Source organism: Camelina sativa, chromosome 19 (assembly GCF_030686135.1).
Source record: "Camelina sativa cultivar CO46 ecotype springtype chromosome 19, ASM3068613v1".
NCBI lineage: Eukaryota > Viridiplantae > Streptophyta > Magnoliopsida > Brassicales > Brassicaceae > Camelina > Camelina sativa.
The window spans coordinates 1005793-1023506 of record NC_141898.1 but is presented as its reverse complement, the minus strand read 5'-3'; the positions used below and the strand labels follow the sequence as shown (position 1 = coordinate 1023506).

Genomic DNA, 17714 nt, shown 5'->3' with positions numbered 1-17714 from the left:
GATCTTATTAATTTATAGAGGTTTTACTGTATAGAAGAACTTTGTAGCATTTACATAAAAGGAACTTAAAAGATTACGCGTGTTATTACGATCATATGGTCATACATACCAAAACCTATGTAGCATTACATAAAAAAAACTTAAAAGATTACGCGTGTATATCCTCTTAAAATTAAATAGCATATATCCCTAACTCGAGGTATTTGGAATAGTTTATATATCATCAATGATTAGAAATATTAGTTCCCACCAACCATGTTGTATCTTTAATAATTATACGATTTGTAATGAGTCCTAATTTATATATATGACCATGATGTATATATTATAGCATGTAGTACAGATTACAAAGATGGGAAAATTTGGACCGGTATCGAGTACGCATGTGAGACTCATTCGTGAATTAAGAAAATAGTCATAGTTGAAATAAAAAAAGTAATAATCAAAGAGTTTATTAAGACTTAAGACTTAATAAGAGTAAAGACTGTGTTAGGGAAGTAATTAAATTTTAAATTTTTAAAAGATGATAAACCGAGTAAGTATGGAAGACTTTAGACCACCCAGGCGGTGCGACTCGGGGCTGGGTCGCTTATACGTCGTCGGGTCCGTGTTTGTTTACTTTTCTCCGCGTCATTGTTTCTCCAATAAACTAATATTTTACGCGTAGACTAATATGAATATCTTAGATGAACCAGACAGGACAATTCGATCATTTGGGCTCGTAGGCTTTTTGCATACGAGGCCCATTTTTGTGTTGAAATGGTTAGAATAACAATTCTTCAAAAATCATTTCTTTAGTACTACTAGTTTGGTATTTTTATTTAGAGGCTAATCAAAGTGTTAAATACGAAGAAAATGTACTGAAACGAAACCTAGACATTGGGGGAGAATATTTTATGACATTCAATTTCAAACTCAATTATTCCCATTACTCAGCAAAACCCATAATATCAAAGCAGGTCTCACTTATATATCAGACTCAGTAATATCCTCAATGAATCATATTACTAAAATTAAGACCGTTTCTCTTGTTACTGCTCTGTTTCAATTTTTGTTGTTGGTATTGTTTCATCCAAGAAATCATCAGGCTGCTGAAATAATGTAATGTTTAAAACCCAAAAATGTGCCCCTCCATAGATTTTACTCAATGGAAGAGAAGAATCATCCCAATGAAAAAATTGTCATGGAGAGGCAAAAATCAATGTCGTCATCTTCCGACACAAATTTGGTAAAGAGGTTATATAACCTATTTGCTTTAAGGATGACTGCAAACAAAAAAAATTGGAATCTAAAAAAAAAACAGTAACTTAAAGATTCAACAAACAATAAAAACCACTGTTCTAAGCAAAGACTACAACAAGATAACTAATATCATGAACTCAGCCAATGGCAATGATTAGAGATTGTTTCGGACAGAGATACATAAAATACAGATGTGGAAGTGTGACCTCCATAGAGCTACACCATGGAAGAGAAGAGTTCCATGAAGATAAATATGCCCATGGAGGTCAATTAACTAATGTTGTCAACTTCCGACACAAAATTGGTACATAGTTAAAACCAATCTTGCTTTGTTAGATGACCTAACACAAAATTAAACACTGCCCAAATACGAAAAGCTTACAATTTCCCTTCAAATCCTAAACCATAAAAAAACAATGAGATTGGAGAGGTAAAGAAAGAAAACGCAACTTATATACGCTGGCTACTCGTGGGAGATGATGTTTTAGGGCAACCCAATAGAGCTATCTCCTGCAAACGACGCCGTTTACTTAACTAATAGGTTTTGTTATTGTTTTGATATAATATGGGCTTTATCGTCGTAAACCCAAACTATTCCTACCGTAGGTCCAACTGTTAAAAACTTACTATATCCCATTTATCAAAGTGTATTAAAATTTAACAAAACACTAAAATGTCAAAAGTCCATATATGTTTTATTTATTAAAATTTTAATTTTTGTGACTTCAATCTATTTAAATTAAAAAATTAGTTTATGTGTTAAATTTATATTACGTGAAATCCTAAGGACCGGATGCCTAAGCTCGGTTTGCCATGAATGTATTAAAATTTAACAACTTAAACTAAAATTTTCATGTTTTTGTGAATTCGAACGATTTTAATCTAACATTTTTTAAAAATTAGTTTATGTGTTAAATTTATATTATGTGTAAAACATGTTGAACCTATAACACCAACTGACCGACCAAAGAAAATTCGGTTTGTCATCAACGTATTAAAATTTAACAACTTAAGCTAATTTTATTTATTAATTTTCCTGTTTTTATGAATTCAAAAGGTTAAAAACTAGTTTATGTGTTCAATTTTGTATTACGTGAAAACATGTTGAACCTATAACACCAACTGACCGACCAAAGAAAATTCTAAGGACTGGATGCCTAGGTTCGGTTGGTCGTCAACGTATTAAAATTTAACAGCTTAAACTAATTTTATTTATTAATTTTTGTGTTTTTGTGAATTCGAACGATTTTAATCTGAAACTTTTTAAAAATTAGTTTATGTGTTAAATTTTGTATTACGTGAAAACATGTTGAACCTATAACACCAACTGACCGACCAAAGGAAATTCTAAGGACCGGATGCCTAGGCTCGGTTTGTCATCAACGTATTAAAATTTAACAACTTAAGCTAATTTTATTTATTAATTTTCCTGTTTTTGTGAATTCAAACGGTTAAAAAACTAGTTTATGTGTTCAATTTATATTACGTGAAAACATGTTAAACCTATAACACCAACTTAACGACCAAAGGAAATCCTAAAGACCGGATGCCTGAGGAAATCCTAAGGACCGGATGCCTAGGCTAAGTTTTCCATCAATTTATTAAAATTTAACAGCTTAAACTATTTTTATTTACTAATTTTTGTGTTTTTGTGAATTCGAACAATATTAATCTAAAACTTTTTAAAAATTAGTTTATGTGTTAAATTTTGTATTACGTGAAAACATGTTGAACCTATAACACCAACTGACCGACCAAAAGAAATTCTAAGGACCGGATGCCTAGGCTCAGTTTGTCATCAACGTATTAAAATTTAACAACTTAGGCTAATTTTATTTATTAATTTTCCTGTTTTTGTGAATTCAAACGGTTAAAAAACTAGTTTATGTGTTCAATTTATATTACGTGAAAACATGTTAAACATATAACACCAACTGACCGACCAAAGGAAATCCTAAGGACCGGATGCCTAGGCTTGGTTTGCCATCAATGTATTAAAATTTAACAGCTTAAACTATTTTTATTTACTAATTTTGTGTTTTGTGAATTCGAACGATTTTAATCTAAAACTTTTTAAAAATTAGTTTATGTGTTAAATTTTGTATTACGTGAAAACATGTTAAACCTATAACATCAATTGACCGACCAAAGGAAATTCCAAGGACCGGATGTCTAGGCTCGGTTTGTCTTTAACATATTAAAATTTAACAACTTAAACTAATTTTATTTATTAATTTTCCTGTTTTTGTGAATTCAAACGGTTAAAAAACTAGTTTATGTGTTCAATTTATATTACGTGAAAACATGTTGAACCTATAACACCAACTGACCGACCAAAGGAAATCCTAAGGACCGGATGCCTAGGCTTGGTTTGTCGTCAACATATTAAAATTTAACAACTTAAACTAATTTTATTTATTTATTTTCATGTTTTTGTGAATTCAAACGATTTTAGTCCAAAACTTTTAAAAAATTAGTTTGTGTTAACTTTTGTATTACGTGAAAACATGTTGAACCTATAACACCAACTGACCGACACAAAGGAAATCCTAAGGACCGGATGCCTAGGCTCGGTTTTTCGTCAGTGTATTAAAATTTAACAGCTTAAACTAATTTTATTTATTAATTTTCATGTTTTTGTGAATTCAAACGATTTTAGTCCAAAACTTTTAAAAAATTAGTTTGTGTTAAATTTTGTCTTACGTGAAAACATGTTGAACCAATAACACCAACTGAACGACACAAAGGAAATCCTAAGGACCGGATGCCTAGGCTCGGTTTTTCGTCAACGTATTAAAATTTAACAACTTAAACTAATTTTATTTATTAATTTTCCTATTTTTGTGAATTCAAACGGTTAAAAAACTAGTTTATGTGTTAAATTTTGTATTACGTGAAAACATGTTGAACCTATAACACCAACTGACCGACACAAAAGAAATCCTAAAGACCGAATGCCTAGGCTCGGTTTGTCGTCAACGTATTAAAATTTAACAACTTAAACTAATTTTATTTATTAATTTTCCTATTTTTGTGAATTCAAACTGTTAAAAGACTAGTTTATGTGTTCAATTTATACTACGTGAAAAACTGGTTGAACCTATAACACCAACTGACCGACAAAAGGAAATCCTAAGGACCGGATGCCTAGACTCGGTTTGCCATCAATGTATTAAAATTTAACAGCTTAAACTATTTTTATTTACTAATTTTTGTGTTTTTGAGAATTCGAACGATTTTAGTCCAAAACTTTTAAAAAATTAGTTTGTGTTAAATTTTGTATTACGTGAAAACATGTTGAACCTATAACACCAACTGACTGACCAAAGGAAATCCCTAAGCTCGATTTGTCGTCAACGTGTATTGTTAAATTTATTTATTAATTTTCATGTTTTTGTGAATTCAAACGGTTAAAAAACTAGTTTATGTGTTAAATTTATATTACGTGAAAACATGTTGAACCTATAACACCAAAAGAAATCCTAAGGACTGGATGCCTAGGTTCGGTTTATCGTCAACGTATTAAAATTTAACAGCTTAAACTAATTTAATTTTATTTATTAGTTTTCATGTTTTTGTGAATTCAAACGATTTTAGTCCAAAACTGTTAAAAAATTAGGTTATGTGTAAAATTTTGTATTACGTGAAAACATGTTGAACCTATAACATCAACTGACCGACACAAAGGAAATCCTAAGAACCGGATGCCTAAGCTCGATTGTCGTCAATGTATTAAAATTTAACAGCTTAAACTAATTTTATTTATTAATTTTCATGTTTTTTGTGAATTCAAACGGTTAAGAAACTAGTTTATGTGTTAAATTTATTTTACGTGAAAACATGTTGAACCTATAATACCAACTGACCAACCAAAGGAAATCCTAAGGACCGGATGTCTAGGCTCGGTTTGTCATCAACATATTAAAATTTAACAGCTTAAACTAATTTTATTTATTAAATTTCATGTTTTTGTGAATTCAAACGGTTAAAAACTAGTTTATATGTTAAATTTTGTATTACGTGAAAACATGTTGAACCTATAACACCAACTGACCGACCAAAGGAAATCCTTAGGACCGGATGCCTAGGCTCGGTTTGTCGTCAACATATTAAAATTTAACAGCTTAAACTAATTTTATTTATTAATTTTCATGTTTTTGCGAATTCAAACGGTTAAAAAACTAGTTTATGTGTTAAATTTTGTATTACGTGAAAACATGTTGAACCTATAACACCAACTGACCGACCAAAGAAAATTCTAAGGACTGGATGCCTAGGTTCGGTTGGTCGTCAACGTATTAAAATTTAACAGCTTAAACTAATTTTATTTATTAATTTTCATGTTTTTTGAATTCAAACGATTTTAGTCCAAAACTTTTAGAAAATTAGTTTATGTGTTAAATTTTGTATTACGTGAAAACATGTTGAACCTATAACACCAAGTGACCGACCAAAAGAAATCATTTTAAGGACCGGATGCCTAGGCCTAGGCTCGGTTTGTCATCAACGTATTAAAATTTAACAACTTAAACTAATTTTATTTATTAATTTTCATGTTTTTGCGAATTCAAACGGTTAAAAAACTAGTTTATGTGTTAAATTTTGTATTACGTGAAAACATGTTGAACCTATAATACCAACTGACCGACCAAAGGAAATTCTAAGGACTGGATACCTAGGTTCGGTTGGTCGTCAACGTATTAAAATTTAACAGCTTAAACTAATTTTATTTATTAATTTTCATGTTTTTTGAATTCAAACGATTTTAGTCCAAAACTTTTAGAAAATTAGTTTATGTGTTAAATTTTGTATTACGTGAAAACATGTTGAACCTATAACACCAAGTGACCGACCAAAAGAAATCATTTTAAGGACCGGATGCCTAGGCCTAGGCTCGGTTTGTCATCAACGTATTAAAATTTAACAACTTAAACTAATTTTATTTATTAATTTTCATTTTTTTGTGAATTCAAACGGTTAAAAAACTAGTTTATGTGTTAAATTTTGTATTACGTGAAAACATGTTGAACCTATAACACCAACTGACCGACCAAAGGAAATCCTAAGGACCGGATGCCTAGGTTCGGTTTGTCGTCAATGTATTAAAATTTAACAGCTTAAACTAATTTTATTTATTAATTTTTATGTTTTTTGTGAATTTAAACGATTTTAGTCCAAAACCTATAACACCAACTATGTTGAATCTAAGTGTTTATTTATTATTTTTGTGAATTCAAACGAATTAGTTTATTAGTTAAAAATATTACTTTTAAAAAAGAAATGAATAAGTAAAAATACCTTGGTTGAAGTAGGGTAGCGAAGAGGACCCACGCAGTTTGCCCATTACCAATGCTAAACTCGAAAAGTCCACCGTCGTCTTGCAGATATGTTCTGTCGTGATATCCAGTTATCCACCAAGACGAAATCACCCAGTGATTTTCTTTTTACCGAATAGTAAAGAAAACTTAAAGAAATAATTTTTTGAAAAGATATAATAATCAAAAAAGAAACTGAAGAAAAAGTTAAGAGAAAAAAAAACCTGAATCAGATCGATCATCCACTTAGACCAACGCAGTTTGAGTAACGGACGAGGATTTGCATCTCAATCATCTATGGATTACTCTCGTAGAGTGATCTGGTGTGATTAATGATCTCGGGGATCCGCGAGAGCAGAGACTTGATACGTGTTGATTTGGCATGATCATCGATTCGATGAAAGCTAATTGGGAGAATCGAAAGAGCTGAGCTGACGACGTAAAGCGTAAAGCCAACACTATCTCGCCGGAAAAGCCATCAACAGCAGCAACCATAAGCAAAAAAGACTGACTATTTAGGTAAAACACTCTTGCAAGAATGCGTTGATGAGATGAGAGCAAAGAGATTAGGTTTTTTTTTTAAAAGAAAAGAAAAGGAAATTTAAGGTTTGGTTACGTTGTTGTTTCCTTTTCTATATATATAGTTGGGCTCTCGTAAAAATTGCAACGGTCACTTTTTTTACCTTCTACCGTTTACAACAGTAAACTTTTCTTTGCTCATTAAATTTTACTATATCAAAAGACAAAAGGGAAGAGAAACATCAAAAATACATCACAGCAGGTGAAGCATCAACTCATTGCCTGACCCCATCAAGAGCTGTGTTATTATTACAACGGCACTACTGATTTGATATTTGTGGGATTTATTAAGATAAAATGTAAAATATTAAATTTATCAAACAACATAACAGGTCTTTTTTACACAAGACAATAGTAAGAGAGAAAGATTACAGCTTCTAGTTCTACCCAAGTAAGTAACAGAAACAAGTAACAACCATTGTTTCATGAGACGACGATTTTTCTAGAGAACTAAGCTTTGATAAAACAAAGAATTTAATACGGTAAACCGGATCTAAACCGGGGAATACAACAATGTTTCCTTAAATAAACCGAAAGTCAAATTTGAGGGAAATTACTTTCATATTATTATTCTCTCACCTGATTCGCCAAAAGAATATTACAACAATGGCGATCAGACCAAGATCAAGATCAAGATCAGTTGTATAAATCACCTCTATACATTATTAATAGATGTCTGAGATTAAATGAAAATGAGAATTTACATATTCCTCTTTTGAAAAATCAAAGCTTTTTTTAAAAGCTCTTTCTTCTTCAGTGCTGTGTATCAATAATGGTGGTGTCTTTACCAGAGCTTGTTGTTGTTGCAGCAGCTTGTCTTGTTTCAGACACTGAGATTCTTCTGGAATGCCCACTTGATGATGTTTCCACAACCTCATCTGTCTCTGAAGCTGTGTTGTCATATGCGAATACTCGCATTGGGTGATCAAATTTACAGCTTGGACCAAATTTGCAGATTCCATAGCGAGTATAGAACACACACAATGGTTCTCCCTATCCACAAAACAATTTGATTCATTAAAAACAATGCCGAGTAAGTCCTACTTCGACGTGAAAACCAAGCAACATGAGCTTACCGGGCGTAAAGGGAGGCCAATGGAACTTAGGAGACAATCCGGAGGAGGAGCTTGTCTGTCTCTAGGATGATGAAACTTGCAAACTGTGCCAAATTTGCAGTCACCTGTCTTCATGTAGAATTGGCATTCTGGTTGTCCAGGTCTTTCCGGGAAAACATTTTCCCTCGGCAATGCATAGAACCCTCCTAACGGAACAGAGGATCCCGGATTGAAACCAGAGAATGAGCCTTGAGACTGAGAGCCTGACTCTTTGGTCTCGCTCTGTTGTAAGCTTCTGTAGTTATTAAGATCGTTTCTTGTACCTGAAGGTGAAACTGAGCCGAGCTGACCCTATCGAAATGGAGAAACATAGCGATAAAAATCAAAGCCAAGTAAAACAAATCAGATTATTATCTGAAGGTGCTGTTTTGACAACTTACGCTGTAAGGGTTCCATCCTTGAACCGGCACAACTCCTTGAGGCATGATTAAGGAAGGATAGGTAGAGGGATCTTGCCATCGAGGGCTGGCAATAAAAGAAGCTCTAGACCAAGGATAAGACTGTTGGCCAGAGGTAGGAACCATCATGTTGGTTGGTTGAGGCTGAGGGTGGTTGAATTTACAAGTGCCACCAAATTTACAGTGTCCTGTTCTTAGAAAATAAGCACAATCGACCTCGTTCTGCATTTATATGATATTACAGAGGATCAGTAAGAGAATGAGGTAGTATATGAAAGTGAGAAAGTCCAAAAGTCAACATACCGAGCGTAGAGGATAGCCTAACATATTGAGTGAGACTCTTCCAGCAATCCCAGCTTTGTTCCTAGGATGATGAAACTTACATGTTACACCAAACTTGCAGGTTCCTGTCTTCAAATAGTACTGCGCAAACATACAATGTAAGTTGGTTTCGTGTAAGAAGATGATTCAAACACCAAAAGCTTGGGAAGAAATGCTAATCTATAAAATGAACAAACCAAACATCTTATAAACAAAAGCTTGAAAACTGGATAACCTCGCATTCAGGCTGACCAATCCTTTCAGGGTATTCACCTCTCATCCTTGCAGTGGCTATAACCTAGAGAGAGAGAGAGAGAGAGAGAGAGAGAGAGAGAAGAGATCAAAACAACTCCAAAAGGCAAAAGCTTTGATTGACATAATAACCCGACTAAACCGATCTCTAAACTCGAGACAGGAACAGAAAGAACATATATCGAACCAGTTCACGATCACGAGGGTGATTGAACCGACAAGTAGAGCCAAATCTACAAAGTCCAGTTCTGATGTAATAAGAACAGTCAGGCTCTCCTGGTCGTTCAGGGTACGAACCAGTTTCCATTGTTTCTTCTGAACCCAAATTCATTTGCCACATTGCGTCTGATCAGAACCCCCAAAGAAAAACAAAAAAATCCGAGATTAAATCTGTCAATAATCAAAAGAAAAATAAAAACTTTTCCGATCAAAAACAGAGAGAGAAAAAAAAAAAAAAAAGAAGAAGACGAAATTGAACAGACCTTGATTCATCAAAGGTGAGAGAGAGGACATGGGAACTCCAGCATTAAAATCCATAGACGTGAAGAAGAAGTAGAATGTCTCCGATGATGATGGTTATAAGCATCAGATATTATACTGTCATCACTCTCAACCGATCTTCTTCCGACAAGAAAATGGAGTGTAGAGAGAGGTAAATGACAATGGAAGAGGAGGAGGAGGAGGAAGAAGACATAGAAGAAGAAGAAGAAGAAGAAGAAGAAGAAGAAGAATCGTGTAAACAGAGAGATGTGAGAGAGGAAGTGAAGAGAGAGAGAGAGAGAGAGAGACGAAAAGCAAAAAAGCGTTCTCCTCTCACCTCCACACAAATCAAACAAGAAATTTTCACTGAAAAAAAAAAACAAAAATAATTAAAATAAAATTAATTCAAAGTTTTTTATTTGTGTGATCACGATGACGAATATACCCCTACTATGGAAAGGGACTAGAGTCTGCCAATTTTTATTTTATCCTCTCCATCAAAATTGGACGGTAGAGAACACGTCAGAAACTTTTTTCTTATCTTTTGTCCTTTTCCATGTGGTTTTAATTTAATTGATTCATTTATATATTATTTATTTATTTATTAAAAAAAATGAAATTACGCAAAATCACCTATAAATGTTGAAAAAGACAAATCTGCTATTGTGCCAATGATATCAACCTTGGCTGTGGAACGAATCAACGGTCAATAATTTTGGGTTCGATAGTTCTTAAACCGACTTTGAACCGGAGCAATACACACACACACACACACACACACAAAAAAAAAACAGTACCAGAGACATACATATGCTAGACTCTGTTACAATTCTTAACTGTAATGGGAACACCAAAACGAAAAGATTCGGTAAATTGAGCATGTGAGTAAAACAGCTAAGCTATTCTTGATTTGGTTGAAGCCTTGCTTTGGCTCTTTCCAGAGCCTTTAGCCTATTAGCTTCCATACGTACTCTCTGTTCCTCGGAAATGTTCTGAGCTTTTTCCATTGCCTTCAATCTATTAGCTTCCATACGTTCTCTTTGCTCTTCTGTCAGTTCACTGCTTTTATCCATATTTTGTTCATTGCTAGGTAGCTTTGAGGCATTATCAAAGATCTCATTCAACATACTGTCTTGAAATGCATCAACATCAGCGTCAACGCTCCTCGATGGTATGTTCTCTTCGTCATGACTTGGCTGATCCATGTCTAGGTTACCTACGAAAGATATGTTTAATTACCTACAGGAATGTAATGGAGTAACAGAAATTGAACTTATGTAGAATTAAGCCACACATAGAAGCGTTTCCATTTTCATATCAAGTTTCCAAAAACTTTTGTAGCCAACCAAATTCAAAGATTCTGCAGGATTGAGAGAATTGAGATAACAAAGAAGATTCAAGGGAGAAAGGCTGATCTGTTCGACATACCTTGATCATCATCATAAGGACCAGTATTTTCTTCCTGCTTTTCGTATAACTTGTTTGGATCAACTCCGCTGGCAACCCTTTCTCGCAATTCGTTTATACAATTCTAAAAGGATAACACATCATTATGTATCAGGTGCAAATTCAATATAGTTACTAGCAGAACCTAAGTAAGTATGTTAGGTAAGTAAAGACTAAGGTATGATGAGCACAATGATCATAACAGCCTAACACGGTCTCAGATTCTAGTATACTTGGAACTTTAAAGCAACACATGACTGATTACCATACAAGGAGAGGAGCAATGTAATTCTGATTTCAGTATACTGATTTGATAGAATCATCAAAATAACTTCAGCCTTCAAATCCGGATTCATCAATATCAAAATAACAACCCACCATAAGGAACATTCAAGGTGCATGAAGGAGGAACACTTACAAAATCAGAAAGAGAGGATTTGTACCTTGACACGTTTAGTAGAAGCGACTTGTTGCACTTTATGCACAAATTGATCAAAGGAATAGTAAGGTAGCAAATGAGAGTGCCACTCACTGTACAGCCGTATCATATTCCCCAAAACGCTCACCTTTAAGCCAAAAAGTATTCATATATTCCAAATTATCATAAAACCCACAGCTGAATCACATTTCAAAATAAACAATAATGAAAAAGAAAAAAAAGAGACTTGCCTCTTTGCCTCGGCCGCGATACTTGAAGGATTTAGGGAAATAGCGAAGAACATAGCCGAGACCATCCTCAGAGAGCAGTAACTCAGGAGTAAGCTTGGGCCTTTGAACTCTCGTCTTCGTCAATTTAGGAACTGGCCCTATGGAGGTTCCACTTTTCTTGGAGGATCTCGGATTGTCATTATTAGGGATCTGAGTTGGAGCGGAAGAAGAAGAAACGGAATTGTTACCGGCGACCGGAGCCGAGGATGGGCAATCGCGAGACCAGTGACCGGGACGACCACACTTGAAGCATCCCGTCGGAGCTGATTCCATTATCACCCTTTGATGATCTCTCTCTCTATCGATCTCTCTATGTTAGGTCTTCTTTATCATTCACCACCTTCGAAAAAATCACATCTTGGCGGCTTTACTTTTTTCGTTGGCGGGACAATTAGATGGGTCGAACCCGGCGGGTATTATCCGACCCGGTTTATTTTAATTTTAGTCCCAGTCCACTTTTTTAAGGATCATAGAAAAAAAAAAAGGCTACAATTCAATTTATATTATATCACAAAGATAGGATCAAATAGGCTGTTGTGTGCATTTCTTTTGAGAGTGTCCCAACAAATGACAACGACCACATTGAACAATCCTTTTCGGTCTCTTGAGATTCTCAGCTCGAACTAGTTTCTTCTTCGGTCTACCAGGCGGCCTCCGTGTCTTAGGCGGTAGTATTAACGGTAAGCATTTCCCGGGTTCTTGTTGCTTCTTTTTCCACAAGTTGATGTCTGGAGTTTCACCTATCATCTGCGAGTATGTCTGCTGATAGCTGCCAACCGTGAAGCATGGCTCTGCGAATTGACGGGGGTTCTGTCCGCACGAGATAAGTGCTGCCGCTGCGTGAGCACATGGTAAACCGTAAAGCTGCCAACGGTTGCAAGAACATACTCGTGTTCGGATATCCACGATGTTTGTTCTCCCCGTCGAAACAATCTCGAATTCGACTTCGTTCGCACGCAAAACTTGGTAACAATCTGCGTCCGAGATAGCTTCTACAATCCGTTTCTCGGCCGATGGAACGAGTATAGAGTTCCATCTCAAGCTTGAATCACGCCTGGTATCGAACCAAGATGACAAGTGATTTCGAATGTGTTCCACTGTTTGAACGATCGGGAGATCGTGACATTGGATAGTCCAATTGTACAATATCTCCGTGATACCTACAGCAAAATGCCCATAACGTACTAGGCCTTGGAAAAAAGCAACCGCCCAAAGCTCAGGTGGAAAGAGCTCAAACCATTGTATAACGTCCTGCGATACCTCGATCATCTCAGACATCTTGGATTCGAATCCTGATGCGGTGAGAGCGTAAACAGCACTCCAGAACATATTAACCAGCTTAGTGTTCTTGAACGTATCCCGGAAGTTCTCACTCACGTAATGGAGACAAAACCCGTGAAAAGCAGTAGGAAAGTGAGATTTCACCGCTGCCACAATCCCTGAATGTCTCTCCGAGAGTATAGTGAGTCTCGGCATGCTCTCTGAATTCATCCCGAGAAGATTCCTCAGTTCCGAGAGAAACCACATCCAGTTCTCATCGCTCTCGATGTCAACAACCGCAATCGCTAGAGGAAAAAGACCATCATCAGCATCAACCGCAGCCGCACAGAGTATCGTTCCCAAATACTTACCTTTTAAATACGCTCTATCAAGCTCAAGAAGCGGCCTACAACCACTAGTGAATCCTAATATACATGCTTGGTACGCAACAAACAAGCGCTGGAAACAGTTTTCAGGTCCAGAGGAAGAAACAGAAGCAAGGCTCCCAGGGTTAACTAGTTTTATCTGCTCACAATAAGCAGGAAGAAGACGATAGCCTTCCTCAAAAGTACCATGAAGTGCAGCCATACTCCGCTCTTTCCCGCGCCAAGCCTGCATATAAGAAACCGAAACACCATGCTCATCACGAATATCTTGTAATATCTCCTTTGGTTTGTACAGGGGATTATCTCTAATCCGTGATTCTAACGATCTTGCAACCCAACCAACCGAGGATTGAAGATGAGGATGCAGATCATCTAAACCCTCACAGGTGTGCTCGCCGTTAAGTGTCCTAACCGAAAACGTGGGAACGCCAGGGCATTTAGCTACATGTATTCTCCACGGACAACCTTCCCTGGAACATTTGGCTATGAGTCTGCTTCGGTCTGATTTCACAATACGAAGATCGAAACGCAGAGCTAAAGCCAAATCTTTCAAAGTTCTTCTGCAAGTTTCCACATCGGGAAACTCTTTCCCTACTACCAAAGCATGGTCAGCTCCCAAAATATCGTCGGAACCTAAAGCGATAAAAGTTTGCTCGGCCATATGACGCATTTGCAGATGTTATTGTGTTCAGTGCGAAACACCAATCATCTTAAGAATTGCACAGCCTCGTAAACAAACCCCACTGTAAACCAAAACAACAGCAAGCAAAAATGTTGATTTGAGTTCGCTGTACAACCAAACACACGCACAAAAAAAAAAGGATCTCCTCGGAATTGAACAAAGAGCCAAATTAAAAAATTACAGTAAAACAGAGATTTTGGCAGGAGATGATCAAAAGAGGGGGGGGGGGGAATCGAAGAATTTACAAAGAAACAAGTTGAAATCACCATTCAGAGTCTCTGTAAAGAGGAAGAAACAGTTGGAATAAGCAAGCTCCCAGATCTGGAGTTGATGAGTGAAGCGAATCACACACAATGACGGCGCCGATCACATTTTGAATCGGAGACTCATCATCATCATCATCTTTTCAGATAATATCAACGGAAGAAGATGAAAACGATAGCCGGAATAGTTTCGATGATGTAAAGAGACTGATATTTCTAATGGGCTTTTATTTGTTGGGTCCTTACGGCCTAAGCCCAATATATAAAAAGCTTTAATACAGTATTATAATATATATATTTTTCAACGCTTTAATATAATAATATTACGCGAATTTTAAGATTTAAAAAAAAAAAATACAAAATCTAATCTAATTACATAATTAACTCTTTTATTCTGTTGTTGTGGGACAGATTAATCCACTTCAAGAGGGATAAAAACTATTTTAATTAAAGGTTTTTCAAAATTAGGTTTTACAGAAATCGAAAGAAGAAGGATGGTTCTCCATGCTTTTGGGAGATTTGGAATTTCATTTAAAAAAAAAAACAATTAAAAAAAAACGAAAATTTGATTACCGGTGGCTTGCATTTGTGTACTTCATCTTCTTCCTCTCTTTCTAACTTTCATTTTCTTTTCCGTGTGTTTCTCTTTTTACGTTACGTCGGTCCTTCAATCTCCATGAAGGACCCGACCAATTGCTAATTCCTAAATAATTTTTTTTTTTTATCAAAAAAATCTTAAATCTTTTCTCTGCTTTAGTTTCTATTATACGTTACCTTTTGTTATTCATCATGCACTGTTTTCCGTGTTTCTCTTCGTTAAAGAGCAAGAAATCTTCAGCTACGAATGAGACTCAAGACAACGAAACTAGACCACCTGGTATGCATGTCTCAATGTTGAATGAACCCTGATATACAATCAATAAAATGAAATAAAATATTGATTTTTATTGAAGAGAGGAGACGAACAGAGGAAACAGAGGAATCTGAAGAAACGACGTTAAAGACATTCACTTTCCGGGAATTAGCGACGGCGACAAAAAATTTCCGGCAAGAATGTTTGTTAGGAGAAGGTGGATTCGGTAGAGTTTATAAAGGAACCCTTAAATCTACTGGCCAGGTACGTTCTTTTTACCATTCATCATGCATGATTCATTACTAAAGCAAGATACTATTTTTTTAATGATCCATCATGAGAGAATATGTCTATTTTATATTTTTTGGGGAATATAATGTAGGTGGTGGCTGTAAAGCAACTAGACAAGCATGGATTACATGGGAACAAAGAGTTTCAAGCTGAGGTTATCTCGTTAGGCCAACTTGATCATCCGAATCTTGTTAAGCTTATTGGGTACTGCGCCGATGGAGATCAAAGGCTTTTGGTCTATGAATATATCTCTGGAGGTTCACTTCAAGACCATCTTCATGGTATTTATATTGATATATTCTTTATTCAACAATCTTTTTTACTTTTTTTAGAACATGAAAAGCTGAGATTTTTGGAATGTTTGTTTTGCATAATTAACCAAAATCAGACCGTGAACCGATGAGTTGGACAACTAGGATGCAGATAGCGTATGGCGCAGCGAAAGGGCTTGATTACTTGCACGATAAAACGAATCCACCCGTGATATACCGAGATTTGAAAGCTTCAAACATTTTGTTAGATGATGATTTTACTCCTAAGCTTTCTGATTTTGGTCTGCATAAGCTAGGACCAGGGACTGGTGATAAGATGATGGCTTTATCTTCTCGAGTTATGGGAACTTATGGTTACTCCGCCCCTGAGTACACTCGAGGAGGAAATCTCACTATGAAATCAGATGTCTTTAGCTTTGGAGTTGTGTTGCTTGAGCTCATCACCGGTCGAAGAGCTCTTGATACCACTAGGCCTAACGATGAACAAAACTTAGTTTCTTGGGTAAATAAATATCTAATAAACCATGAAATTTGCTCTTTTCTTTTTCAAATCATATATTGAAAAAAATCTTGTAATGGCAGGCACAACCTATATTTAGAGATCCTAAGAGATATCCGGATATGGCAGATCCGGTTCTGGAGAAGAAATTCTCAGAGAGAGGGTTAAACCAAGCAGTGGCAATAGCTTCAATGTGCGTACAAGAGGAAGCATCAGCTCGTCCTTTGATAAGTGATATAATGGTGGCCCTTAGTTTCCTTTCAATGCCTACAGAAGATGGTGTTCCCACAACAGTTACGGAATCCTTCAAGGACAAGAGTATGTCTATAGCCTTAAGCCGGCATGATTCAAATCTTGTATCTCCTGCTGCTGAGCTAGCTACGGAAGATGACAAGTCTAGTACTACATCATCAGACGAAGAATCATCTTTGGAAAACGAAAAGGAGAGTGTGAGTAAGAAGAAACTTGAAGAGGAAGATAGCTCAATGGAATCTGATGATGGGTCTGATTCTAACTCTGAACATGAAAATGACCAAGATAGTCCACAACTAAAGCCTGTTGATGAGAAGAACGCGGCGCAAAGCTTGAAGATAAGCTATAGATATAGCTGGGAAGATATAGATGTCAATGATGAGAGGCTAAGCAGCCAGAAATCAACTGACGAAAGCACTTCTTCACACTATGATAGCGACAGAGATCACGATTTGCCTAGAGAGGATGAGAAAGAGAAAGAGAAAGAAGAAGAAAAAGAGAAAGAAGAAGAGGAAGAGGAAGAGGAAGAGGAAGAAGAAGAAGAAGAAGAGGAAGAGGAAAAGCATAGTCATCTTGAGCACAATCATAGCTCAAAAATTGATGATGATCAAAGTGTTTACTATGATAATGATGATGATTCAAGAGATGACAATAATGAAGCATCTTTGAAGCGGATAGAATCAGAGGATGAGGTTGATCGTGTTGAAGATGACAATGAAGGCTCTTTGCATCAGATAAAATCAGAGGTTAAGATTGATACTGTTGAAGACTGACTTGTTTTCAAAAAAAAAAAAAAAAAAAAAATTATTCATCCATTTTAAAATGACACAGAGTTTGAATCTTTTTTTGGGTTTTAGAAACTCTCAATTGGGTAATAATAATCTAAACAAAATATATACTCCATCTCTCTATGTCTATATCTCTTTTATGTATGATGAAGATGTTTGGATTGATAGATAAAAGAAAGATGTATTGAGAAAACAAATCTCATGTTTTGTAATCCTCTATTAATTGCTTCTTTTGAAAAAGAATGTAATGTATTTTCCTTAAACATGCCATAAAAAAATCTTACTTAATAATACCATCTTATGACAAGTGTG

At 35.6% G+C, this 17714-nt stretch overlaps 4 protein-coding genes and 2 long non-coding RNA genes across 7 annotated transcripts; 2 read left to right on the top strand and 4 right to left on the bottom strand.

Moving 5' to 3' along the window:
- Positions 1–1369: 1369 nt before the first annotated feature.
- Positions 1370–7167, bottom strand: LOC104763903 (uncharacterized). Its single transcript, XR_015590738.1, has 3 exons — positions 6782–7167; positions 6541–6633; positions 1370–1640 (listed from the first exon to the last, which is right to left on the bottom strand). It is a non-coding gene; the product is annotated as an uncharacterized LOC104763903 (long non-coding RNA).
- Positions 7168–7678: 511 nt separating this feature from the next.
- Positions 7679–10123, bottom strand: LOC104763902 (zinc finger CCCH domain-containing protein 33). Of its 2 annotated transcripts, none has more exons than XM_010487310.3 (7): positions 9705–10123; positions 9410–9567; positions 9206–9268; positions 8953–9072; positions 8632–8871; positions 8213–8542; positions 7679–8129 (listed from the first exon to the last, which is right to left on the bottom strand). In XM_010487310.3, exons 1-7 carry the CDS (start codon positions 9757–9759, stop codon positions 7890–7892), a joined length of 1206 nt encoding a protein of 401 aa, XP_010485612.1. In that variant the 5' UTR covers positions 9760–10123; the 3' UTR covers positions 7679–7889. The 2 variants fall into 2 exon arrangements, with proteins under 2 accessions (XP_010485612.1, XP_087357950.1); XM_087501824.1 differs by having other exon boundaries at positions 9410–9612; positions 9705–10101.
- Positions 10124–10342: 219 nt separating this feature from the next.
- Positions 10343–14633, bottom strand: LOC104763901 (uncharacterized). Its single transcript, XM_010487309.3, has 5 exons — positions 14451–14633; positions 11818–14245; positions 11592–11714; positions 11131–11233; positions 10343–10918 (listed from the first exon to the last, which is right to left on the bottom strand). Exons 2-5 carry the CDS (start codon positions 12127–12129, stop codon positions 10602–10604), a joined length of 855 nt encoding a protein of 284 aa, XP_010485611.2. The 5' UTR covers positions 12130–14245; positions 14451–14633; the 3' UTR covers positions 10343–10601.
- Positions 10714–11297, top strand: LOC104763900 (uncharacterized). The gene is made up of 2 exons (XR_763701.3): positions 10714–10873; positions 11069–11297. It is a non-coding gene; the product is annotated as an uncharacterized LOC104763900 (long non-coding RNA).
- LOC104763899 (uncharacterized) lies at positions 12341–14172 on the bottom strand. Its single transcript, XM_087501812.1, has one exon. The coding sequence runs from the start codon at positions 14170–14172 to the stop codon at positions 12379–12381; it is 1794 nt and encodes a 597-aa protein (XP_087357938.1). The 3' UTR covers positions 12341–12378.
- A 280-nt stretch (positions 14634–14913) lies between the features above and the next one.
- On the top strand, positions 14914–17709 carry LOC104767304 (receptor-like kinase LIP2). Its single transcript, XM_087501811.1, has 5 exons — positions 14914–15324; positions 15401–15564; positions 15683–15872; positions 15980–16365; positions 16446–17709. The coding sequence occupies exons 1-5, from the start codon at positions 15237–15239 to the stop codon at positions 17385–17387; spliced, it is 1770 nt and encodes a 589-aa protein (XP_087357937.1). The 5' UTR covers positions 14914–15236; the 3' UTR covers positions 17388–17709.
- The last annotated feature ends 5 nt before the right edge of the window (positions 17710–17714 follow it).

Coding starts and splice junctions, on each gene's coding strand:
- LOC104763899 (XM_087501812.1), bottom strand. CDS start 14,172: ATGCGTCATATGGCCGAGCAAACTTTTATCGCTTTAGGTTCCGACGAT.
- LOC104767304 (XM_087501811.1), top strand. CDS start 15,237: ATGCACTGTTTTCCGTGTTTCTCTTCGTTAAAGAGCAAGAAATCTTCA. Junction 15,325..15,400: donor CAACGAAACTAGACCACCTG/GTATGCATGTCT, acceptor TTTTTATTGAAG/AGAGGAGACGAACAGAGGAA. Junction 15,873..15,979: donor ACTTCAAGACCATCTTCATG/GTATTTATATTG, acceptor AACCAAAATCAG/ACCGTGAACCGATGAGTTGG.
- LOC104763902 (XM_010487310.3), bottom strand. CDS start 9,759: ATGGATTTTAATGCTGGAGTTCCCATGTCCTCTCTCTCACCTTTGATG. Junction 9,269..9,409: donor ACCCTCGTGATCGTGAACTG/GTTCGATATATG, acceptor CTCTCTCTCTAG/GTTATAGCCACTGCAAGGAT. Junction 8,872..8,952: donor TAGGCTATCCTCTACGCTCG/GTATGTTGACTT, acceptor ATATAAATGCAG/AACGAGGTCGATTGTGCTTA.
- LOC104763901 (XM_010487309.3), bottom strand. CDS start 12,129: ATGGAATCAGCTCCGACGGGATGCTTCAAGTGTGGTCGTCCCGGTCAC. Junction 11,715..11,817: donor ATCGCGGCCGAGGCAAAGAG/GCAAGTCTCTTT, acceptor TTTGGCTTAAAG/GTGAGCGTTTTGGGGAATAT. Junction 10,919..11,130: donor TCCTTATGATGATGATCAAG/GTATGTCGAACA, acceptor TATCTTTCGTAG/GTAACCTAGACATGGATCAG.